At 43.0% G+C, this 11,278-nt stretch overlaps 1 protein-coding gene across 1 annotated transcript in view; it reads left to right on the top strand.

Moving 5' to 3' along the window:
* Positions 1 to 2,886: 2,886 nt before the first annotated feature.
* The window catches only part of kcnq4 (potassium voltage-gated channel subfamily Q member 4), a 59,967-nt gene continuing 51,575 nt past the window's right edge, over positions 2,887 to 11,278 (top strand). The window contains exon 1 of the mRNA XM_066717215.1: positions 2,887 to 4,178. Coding sequence (XP_066573312.1) covers positions 3,877 to 4,178 — 302 coding nt within the window. The 5' untranslated portion in view covers positions 2,887 to 3,876. The remainder of the gene's footprint in view (positions 4,179 to 11,278) is intronic.

The raw sequence follows: 11,278 nt of genomic DNA, 5'->3' as shown, positions 1-11,278 counted from the left end.
ACACACTTCAAAGGCCTGTATAGAAACTCTTGCCTGTCTGCGCTCCCCCATGGAGTTTGAACTTTACCATATTTTTACCATGCCACAACACACTACACTTCATATGTTACCATGCTTTCACCATGGTACACTGCACTTTACCATGCTTTTACCATACTACACCTTACTACACTGCCTTTACCACACTTTGTCCTTTCCTTATTGGACTCGTATTTGCACATTATAGAGGGTTAGTGATGTGTTTAAAAAAAATGTTTTAATTGCTTAATTACTCTTGGGGAGTTTTCCATTGTATTATCAATAATAATAATAATACATATACATATACTTACACGAACTGACATACTATCATTAACATTAACATACCTGCTATTATACTAACCTTCTTAATTATACATACTATTGCTGATGCATACTATTCCTAATCTAAATACAGTACTCCAACTTCAATTGTAAACTATCACAAACTGGCATAATACCACAAAATAAGACGTATCCAATAATATATCATGCCAGTACTGTCACATGCAGACAAAGCATCTTCAGATACTTAAATTCTACTTCTTCTTCTTCTTCTTCTTCACTCATCACCAAAATATGAGATATCACTTATCACCAAGACGAATTCTAGAACATGCATTTGAATCCAATATACAGCATTACTCCTATTTAAAGAAATCTCAAAGCAGTACAAATTATAAAACATGCAGCAGAAGTTCAACTTAAAGAGAACTAAAATCAGCAATAAATAGAAAACAAAATGAATGAATAAATAAATGCCACCAGGATTCATAAAGAACTCTATACACTCACTTGGGCAGCCTGGCATTGCTGACTGTGTAAGATCTGTGTAATACAGACTATTCATCTCAACACACACAAAGAAAGAAAGAAATAGGAAAGAAATTAAGAAGCACAGTCTTCAGCATTTTATTTTGGTGGCGTTTTATCCTTCTCCCCTCGAGGACGTTGCCCAATATCGATGTGTGGTCCGGCCCTTAATGGCCACCGTGTTGCTTTCTCAGTAAAGGGGTAGTCTGGGGAGACTAGGGGGGCAATTAGTTTTTAACAAATGCAGACGAACCTACAAAACCGCATACAGTAAATAATGTTCCCAGTAACAGTGTCACCCAGCAAGGGCTTACTCCCACAGAGAAATAACGCACACTTTAGGTTATCTCATAAAAAGCTAGTTTAACTTAGGAAAGCGATCAAGGTAATGACAATAATTATAATATTATGAATAACTAAGTAAGAATGGTTTAATTAAAATATTCATCTCTCAGTAGGTGGGACAGAGGGTTATTGGATGAATACATATAGTTTTTTATTATAAATATATAAATATTCAGTTGCCGAAAGGAAGACACTGAAATATAGTTAATAGATGAATAGGAAAAGGCTTCATTTTCATCATTTTTTCGTGCCTGTTGTAAAACTCAGGTATTCATCAGTGTGACACAAACACACTAACAGACCAGGGCAGAAAAAGTTACAGGAAAGATTTTTTTAAAATATATATATTGTTTTTATATTATAGCCACACACTTACACCTTGACACTTTATTATTGTTATTATAACAGTTGTAAAATGCACAAAACAGTTACTCAATCTTTGACTGGGACTGGCATTTCAGCACAATGACTCACACACTGCCTGGCACTCTGACTGTGGGTTCCTCCTACAAAAGTTTGGGTTTAAAATTCCTGGCTAGTGTCGCTTTTGAATCCCAGACTGAAAAATACATCTGTGTGCTGTGCTCTGGTGTAATTCTGTAAGTGTGGGAAACACTTGAGGGGTGGCAGACAAGTAATAATTGGGGCACCATGACTTCCTTAGAGACTGTTCTCAATTAATGCGGCACTGTCATGGTAGAACTTTGGTTGGAGTGGTGATAACAGAATCCTTCCTATAGTGGCATGTGGTGTATGGTGAGGGTAAGAGCCCCTAATGCCAAAACCAGCCTGGTGCCTGATCCCAGACCTTGAACCCTCGTGCCTGACCTGTTGTATGGGTCTTGGAGGGAGTGTGTGAGGCATCTGGGTTTTATTCCTGTGGTATTCGTAATTCCGTAGGGGAAAGCAGCCATGACCAAGCAGTGTGACTGATTAGTTTAATTCCCATGGAGACCTTCTGATTGCATGTATAAAAATCTGAGGATAGTGCCACACTTTCCAAGAATGGGCAACAATTCTTACTGAATTCAAGTTTGAATCTCACAGGAATAGCATATGAGTGACTCCTGCACTTCCACTGAGTTGTGATGCTGATCACAGGTATAAATCCTATTCTCAAACCTAGTCTGTATCCATAGCCCCAATCCCAACCATTTTCATACGTGTGATTAACATCAGAACGCAAACGCATAAGGTCTTATGACGTATTACTATGGGATTCACACTTCAAGAACACAAGAATCGGTGGCCATTATTAGCACCTTCGTCAGCTCTTCTTAAAGCTCAGTGGGAGACCCGGGCAGAAGTGCATGCGAGAGACAGGGAGACGACTGATTGTGTCTATTCCCTGACGTGAAAGAGCCGCTGTAAACTATCGTGTTGTTAAATCCAGCGACAGCAAAAACGAAGCGGGATAAGCAACACCGGTGACCTTCAACACATGCATACATACATACCCGACACCTTGCTTGCATCGGTAGACTAAGGTACCAGCAACAACCAGTGAACTTTACAATAGCATCCCCAACACACACGCATACGCGTCTCCCTCCCTGCGCAGCGCAGAAGCATCGCCGCACAGCCGGCAACAAAAATAAGTGGGGGAAGAAATAGAGCCGGGGAGGGGAGGGGAGGAGTGAAGGAGTGAAGGAGTGAAAGTGCACTGCCGGTGTTCTCCTGTAGTTTTAGGGAAATCTCTCTCTCTCTCTCTCTCCCTCCGTTTGTTTGGACTTTTGCCGTCAGCTTGTCGAAACGGGAGGTCTCGCCGTACACCCCGCGTCCCCCTCCCTCTCTCAGGACAGTGCACTGCGGGACTTTAAACGCGGCGGCTCGGACACGCACAGCCCGCCCGACAGCGCCGGAGGAGGAGAGGAGCTCCGGCACGCACCGCCGCGCCGCACGGATCTGTGTCTCCTGATAAACCAATGACTGAAGATATATATTTTTCAGGAAAGTGCATGTATTACATGAAGCTTATTACGGGATTTGGGAATTTGTAACCGAAAACCAAAACAAAAATCCAGTGCATTTGTTCCCCCCCTCTTGGCATTATGTTTGAAACTTGAATGCATTCTGAAAAGTGCGAATACAGTACTTATCGTGTTTGTTTGTGTTGAATTCAATATTAAATCCGAATATTATCAGACAGGCTATATTGCCTCTGTCTTTCACTTAAAAATATTAGTTTTCCTCCAAACTTTGGAAAATATTAGTATATTGTTTACAAACTAGTGGAATGCAATAAAATAATTGGTAATTGCTTTATTAGTAGTAGCATTGGAGGGGGGGTGTTTGCACGCATTTGAAGTTGGCACAAATGTTAAACGTTACTTTCATATTGACAAGACTGGAGTCACAATGTCAACATACCGACACGCATAAGTCTGTAGCAGCGAGAGAGAAATGGACCGTATTTTTTCACAAGAAGCCCGTTAATGATTACTTTGAAGCCCGTTTTTAATGATGCTAGCTAACACGGGCATTATAGTAATGCTATCATTAGTTCCTCGACGGAACAAACACACACTGTCGAAGTGGGAGCGAAACTAAACCCACTATATACACTGAAAAAATACACAATGACTTGGGTTAAAAAAAACACAAACACTTCAACGTGCATTCATTGAGACAGAAAGACTGCAATACGGGACGTTTTTCTGGTATTAGTATTTAAAAAAAAACCAACCTTTCATATCACCGATGGTAGGAAGACCATCCAACAACGGCGGCATCAGGATGCTCTCTGTGCCGCCTCCCAGCGATGACAGGCGGGTGGAGTTCGTTGCCCTCACCGCCGTCCAGACCGAGCAAAGCGAGCCGTCCACCCCGGAGCGAGGACATCCCGGCCACCGGACCGGGCTGCTGGGAACCCCGCTGCCAGCACCGCCCGGCCCCCGGCCCAAAGTTTCTGCAACCAGTAAGCGCTACAGAAAACTACAGAACTGTCTCTACAACGTCCTGGAGCGACCGAGAGGCTGGGCGTTCATATACCACGCTTTCATGTGAGTCTGTGTTCTTCTTCTTATGATTATTATTATGAATAGTAGCAGTAGTATCCGTTTGCAGTGTTTCTATGCATTATACTTCTGTTGCAAGCGACGCACATGATGGCCTGTCCCCTGTGCCCTGTCCCCTGTCCCCTGTCCCCTGTCCCCTGTCCCCTGTCGCCTGTGCCCTGTCCCCTGCCCCCAGTGCCCTGTCCCCTGTCCCCTGTCCCCTGTGCCCTGTCCCCTGCCCCCAGTGCCCTGTCCCCTGTCCCCTGTGCCCTGTCCCCTGTCCCCTGTCCCCTGTCGCCTGTGCCCTGTCCCCTGCCCCCAGTGCCCTGTCCCCTGTCCCCTGTGCCCTGTCCCCTGTCCCCTGTCCCCTGTCGCCTGTGCCCTGTCCCCTGTCCCCTGTCCCCTGTCCCCTGTCCCCAGGGGAACACCTCCTGCAAGCGCTGCTCGTGAGTGACGTCGCCAGGCTCGGCTGCTCGGGCTCTTTAGGTGAAGCTTGCCTGTCTGTATTACTCGTGCAACTGCCACGGCTTTAAGAAACGAGAGAGAAAGAAGGAAAGAGAGAAACATCCACAGCACGAGGGCTGCTGCTGCGTGTGTGAAATCCGCGCACAATTCGCTCTCCTAGCGCTTGTACGTGATGATTTTACTGGGAAATGTGGTTTCAGTGCTCAGAGTTGTTCCTCACATGTATTATTATTATTATTATTATTATTATTATTATTATTATTATTATTATTATTATTGGCAATGATGAGCATGTAAATGTCTTATGCACTTCCACTGAGACCTAATGCTGACCATATGTAGGTATTCAGGTTATTCCTGTAGCATTCATACATCACCATTTCATTAGGGCTCATTACTGTAAAATGTAATGTAATAATAATAACTAGTAAATAATAATAGTATTAACAACAATAGACTAATAATAATAGTACAATGCTGAATGTGAAACTCCGTGTGTTGGGGATGGGGGTTGAGTGGGTTTTGTGTGGGTTAATCTGTAATAAACCCACGACACATAAATCAGAGCTCATAATTTGTCACATGACCCTTAGTTTGAAGGCGTCTCGGCTTCGTTGGTAAAAAAAAGCGAATGTTTGCTTTCTGATGCTTTCCAAAATCCTTCAAGATAACTCCAAACATCCCTCAGAAATAAGTTACCAAAATCTATCTATCTATCTATCTATCTATCTATCTATCTACCATCTGTCTCTTACTGTCTACCTGTCCATCTAGCTCTCTATCTATCCCACTAGCTTTCTATCATTCTGTCTCTCAATCCATCTGTTCTGTACACGTATCACCATATCACTGTCTGTATGATCGAGGGGCAAAGGGCGCTGCAGGGATGTCGGATGGTATGCGTAATGCCCTGTAACACCACGCGTAAAAACAAACACATAAGCAACCACTGACCTCCCCTAACCCGTGCCCCTCGGGGTGCCCCTCGGGGTGCCAGCGCGCCCGGCCAACATCCGCTGCGGTGTGCGTGTGTGTGAGACGGGTCAAGGAGGACTATAGCGACTGGACACGCACTGCCATTAGCAGCCAGGTCGAGGCGTTAAATATAGTTATGTTGTTGCCATTGGCTTTTGAACAATAATAATAATAATAATGAATGACAATGTATAGCCTAATCATTTTCTAACTATCTCTTTATCTCCCTTTTCTATTCTTGAAATACAGCTGTAGTAATTGTTGTTACTAAAAGTAGCTAGGCAGTTTAGGGAGAACCTAATCCATCTTGTAATGTGGAACGCAGAAGCCGTTTTTTGCTACATAATTGCGGTAATTAATTGTGGAGTAAGTGCTTGTTTAATCTTAACAGAACAGCCCATATTCTTGTGCCTGTCTGTCTGCCTGTCTCGTTGGGGAGGCTGTGAAAGGTCCAGCAGCTTTGAAGGGGCGCACGGTGGTGTTGTGCAGCTCAGCGTTCACACGGGATACAGTCACAGGTGAAATAAATACACCCGCAGAAATGCGAATTAAGAACATTAAGCGTGCGGCTCCTGATTTGTCCTGGAATAACTCCTTCAAAGCTTGGATCGCGCTTTACTGCGCTGACGAGTTATTTGGCAGTGGGGCAGACGTCGCCTTGTTGTGTTGTGGTAATAGTTTAAATGCAATCCTTTTTTTATTTTTAATTAGAAGAAAATCTTAGCTTTAGGAGGGAGGCTAAGTGTGGTTTTGGAGGGGGGGGGGGGTGTATTTCTAAGTGGTTTATAGTAACCATTTATTAAGGTTCCTGTAAATAAAGTAAAGAAACTAGAGGGTTCCCAGTACTTTTAAACCAGGAGTCTTTAGCATGTCATCCCAGCTAATGTGAAAATGCCCTAACTGAACCAGTTACTGCAGCCTCACATGTTTTTCCAGCTCTGCCATGCTCTGGCTTTGTGAATCTCCCTAGTACGCTTGCAAAGGCTGAGGCAGATTAATGCACTTGGGAGGGTGGGGGACAGAAATGAGATGAAGAGACTACTCTATCCATGCCTGGGCTGTAACAGGGCAGGGAATAACACAGACCCTGGCCAGCTGGACATCTTGACTGAAACAGTTAACACAAGCGGTCTCCTGCAGCCCATATCAAAGGACACATCAAAGTGGAATTGCAAATAATGAGAATAAAGGTTTAAAAAAAAAAAAAATCTTAACAAAAAAAGAATGGCGCTGATACTTTGTATGTATGTGTGTGTATATTTACAGCTCTGGAAAAAAGAAAGAGTCCACAGCAAAATTATCAGTTTCTCTGATTTACTATTTTAGGTATGTGTTTGGGTAAAATTAACATTTTTGTTTTATTCTATAAACTACTGACCACATTTCTCCCAAATTCCAAATAAAAATATGAATGGAATGGAATGGCTGCCATATATTGATGATTAAACAAAACATTGCAGTGGTCATTTAATTTTTAACTAAAAATTAAATGACCACTGCAACTTTTTATTTAATCATTAATGTATATATATATATATATATATATATATATATATATATATATATATATATATATATGCAATCCACTGTAATAGAAAAAGTCCTAAACACATTTTTTCTCAGTGCCACAACTTTCCTCACAATGAAACTGTCATGGCACAGAGCAAGGAACCTGCTCTCATTTTAAGACGCCGTTACTGTTTTCTCGTGGCTGTTCTGCCTGGCTCATGCTGTCAGCCTGTGCTGCTCTGAAGCACAAGACTAATTTTGCTGTGCTGTGTTGCAGTGCCGAGCTGGGCTCCAGGAGTGTCGCACACTGGTATTGCTGGCAGAGAATGTGCTAAGTTTTGGGGTCTGACCCGGTGGGACCTCAGCTTTGGCTATACAGGGACGAGAGTTTTCCAGGCAGGTTAATTCGCCTAAACATGTTTGTAATATGGGTGATGTTTATAAACTTTGCATGTGTGGTAATTAAAGGACATAGAAACACACACTCTCACACACACACAGGGGCTGAAAGACAACAGACACCACTAGCACTTCACTTTAGGGATACACAGGATCTCAAGTCTCGTACTGAACAACACATAATTCATCTCAAATGCGTAGCACTGGTTGGCACAGCCTTTGCTTTTAATATGTTGCTGAGCTTCTCAGAAGCTAATGCACGATGAGTGATATTTATTCTTTATTTTTTATGGGCCTTTTCATTTTTGCTGAAGATCAAGGGCTTAGTATTTTTTAATGTATGTAATGGTAAAATATTGCACACGGAGGCATGTTTGCGGGCTGACATGCCTGCTGTGCCCTCACTTACATCACTTACAGAGGAAGAAAGAACTAGAGGTTGAGAGAAACTTCTTCCTTGTATTAAAAAATAAACATATTAATCGCCTAGTTCAGTTTGTACAGCAGGACTCTTGCGTTCTGAAACCTGAGCTAGTGACAGAATTCCCACAAACAACAGAGACGCACACAGTCTCCCAGGACTCTTCACACAATGGATGGAAATTTCAGGAAACTGTTAAATCCTTTTTTTAGGACATTTTTGATTGTTGTTGTTGTTGTTGTTTGTTTGTGGTGGTGGTGTTATTGTATCTATTAAAAAACTCAAACCAAACCAAAGAGCTGCAACCAAGCAAAGGTTGTCCTAATAGCAGCAGGTGGTGCTGTGAATGACACACACCTAGATAAGGTAACAATCCAGATGGGGTATTTTTTTTTTTTAAAGGATGGGGTGGGGGGTATGGGCAGGATGGGAATGTGTGCCCTTCCTTCCTGAGTTTGCTGGAGACAGTTGCAGTTATTCGACTGCAGTCAGCGCAGGGGAATTGAGGGTTTATGGCAACTTGTGTCCTACTTCTGCCCTTCCTCCCTCTCTCCGTCCATGACTGTAGGCATTCTTCCACAGCAGCGTTCTCCAGGCACATAGCATGTAGGCCTGGGGGGCAGGAGGCTGCTGCAACCCTGAGAAGGGACTGTTTAGGGTTGTGAACCACTGAAACTCTACTCATTACATTCATTGGATGAAATTTAAGTTGTACTGTCCCACACACATATCTTGCCCCCTCTCTGTGCTATTGAGCGGGTATTATTGATAAAAAGTGTCATTAAAAACAAAACAAAAAACAATAATGAGACAGATCAGTCGTGCAAACTCTTATGACTGTCCAGGTTTTGTACAAGGGGTTTAAGTGTGTCCTCCTACAGCTCTCACACACAGTCACGCACACACTCACACAGACACACACACACACACACACTGAGAATTAGTTGTACACTGCATTGTGCATTAAGGCTGGAATGGCAGCGCTGGAGCCGGAGCCAGAGCCAGAGACAGGAGAGAGGGGGAGTCATCTCTGGAATTGTCCGCAGCCTTTTGAACTCTTCCCAGCTGTCCCGCTGTAAGCAGGCTCCAAAGGCAACCTAGTGGGGCCCTGTAAATAAGCTCGGCTTGTTGCTGTCATGCAGACAGAGGCACTAATCCCACAACAAGAATGCGTTGTGTTTCCATAGGGGTGCGTGAATGCATGTGTGTGTGTTTGGGCGCTTGCATTCTTGTGTATGTGGCTTTTGTGTTTCTGTGGCGCATGTTTCTTTATACATGCTGGACTTTGTTTTAGTTTGTTTTGGGTAGGAGACTGCCAGGTGTGTGTAGAATGGTACAGTAGTATATGCAAGGAGAGGAGTCTGACGTTGAGGCGAAGCCACGCAGGGCTGTGTCTGGGTATTGTTATAGGGATGCCTATAACCTTGTGTCTTGTGACCGATAGTCTGCTTCTGATTCTGGGATGCTGAGCTCATAAAGGGCTGATGAATGCATGCTGTTATATGCATTTAAAAAGAGAGAGGGAGAGAGTGAAAGCAGGCTGCACTGTTTTATTAGGAGCTTGTAGTTGTTTTACTCTGCTTGGGGCTGCAGTAGTTTCGGGGGGCGCCGCTGCTGAAAGCGTGGTGTAACTGACCCTGAAGGGCCTCGCCACTGCCCTCCGACTTGCATAAATACGCTTCCTGGGTCTGCTGCTGCACAAGCCCGTGGAATATTTCAGCGTGTTTCATGTCACTCACACAGTTGTAAAACAATATATATATATATATATATATATATATTAAGAATCCAAATGACGACACCGTCTAGCTAGCTATGCTTAAACGGGATAATTTTTTTCTAAAAAAAACAGACAGCTTCTTTGAAGATCTTGAGCTCTGCTCTGTGGTTGTTGCTCTACGGGAAATGCACTGTGTCCTGTGAAACTGGATTGTGTTTAATGTTCCCCTGGGAGACAGGCAGTAAAAAGTTAGGGAGTTGGGGTTGTAAAAAATAAGAGTGAAGGGAAAAAAGAAAAAAGAAAAAAAGAAAACCTAAACAAGCTGCTTGTTGTTTGCTGGGATACTGTGGGAATGTTAAGGTCAAAGGTGAATTTTTTAAATTCAGTTTCAGATCTCAGACGGCCTGCCCAAAGGAGCTGAAACTGGATAAAGGGGCTCCATGTAGCTACCAATAACAAGTCAGAGGGGTGGCTGTGATGGTGTTACGACTGTCTGGACAATACAGTTGTAGTGCAGTTTGGTACAGTAGAGTGCGAAACAGTGCAATAATACAACTGAAAGACTGCATGCTGTATATATATTCATATTTATACTCCCATGGAGCAGCAATGTAATCCAGTCCAACAAGCAGTTGTGTGGCCTGGGAAAGGAAGGGTGCTTTGAGAGGAGGAGACCAGGGCTATAGTGGAGGGCATGTGCAATCGCGTACTAAGCACTTATTCCCACTTGTGTACCCACTTCACTCGCTCAACCCGATAGCCAAACAACGCACTTGTCCTGACATTGGTCTGGAATGATATCTGTTGTTATAACTGTATCAATTTCAGAACAATGTGCCCTCAGTGAATTTCAGCGCTGTCAATAGAGGGAGTAGATGACCCCTAAATACTATTAGAACACCCAAATTCTAAAATCACACACTGACCTCCCCCCACACTGTCCTGTGGACACAATGACCTAACCATGTAATGACCAGTCCAAATAAAGGACATAAAAAAGGGTCATATTTGTCCATTGAAGCAACATCACTTTTGATACACATAGTACACACACACTTACTATTTTACCACTATCCCAGTGGAGCAGACAGTGTGCAGAGAGAGACAGGGGAGAATGTGAGACAGGCAGAGAGGGAGAGACAGACAGAGACAGAGTGGGGGGAGATGGGACTAGCTTTATGAGGTGTGGGATGACAGAAAACAAACCATGCACCATGGAAAGGAATAAAAAAACACACTGAAGAACTACAATTAACCCTGAATCAGTATTAACAAACTAAAAGATCCAGCAATTAAAACAAAAAATAAAAAGGATTTCAAAATTGTGGAATATTCAGTTTTTTCTTTTCATTCAGTTTTTTATTTTTACATTTGTACTATGTGCTGCAGTTAGAGCTATAGGTACAGTTAAAGTGCTGCTCTGTAAAATTCAAAGTAATTATTGTGATTGTGCATTTGCACAGAACTGCTTACTAACAACAACAAGTCGAACAAAACATCAGTAATTGTGTGTGTTTGTGTGTGTCAGTGAGAATGTTAGTAATTTGGCATTGTGATGCTTTTGTAGGGGATTGTGTGATTGTGAAAGAAATTTGAGAGTGATTTTTGTGCACAGGT

This window comes from Amia ocellicauda, chromosome 11 (genome assembly GCF_036373705.1).
Source record: "Amia ocellicauda isolate fAmiCal2 chromosome 11, fAmiCal2.hap1, whole genome shotgun sequence".
Lineage (NCBI taxonomy): Eukaryota > Metazoa > Chordata > Actinopteri > Amiiformes > Amiidae > Amia > Amia ocellicauda.
The sequence above is the reverse complement of the archived record's forward strand: the minus strand, read 5'-3'. Positions and strand labels throughout refer to the sequence as shown.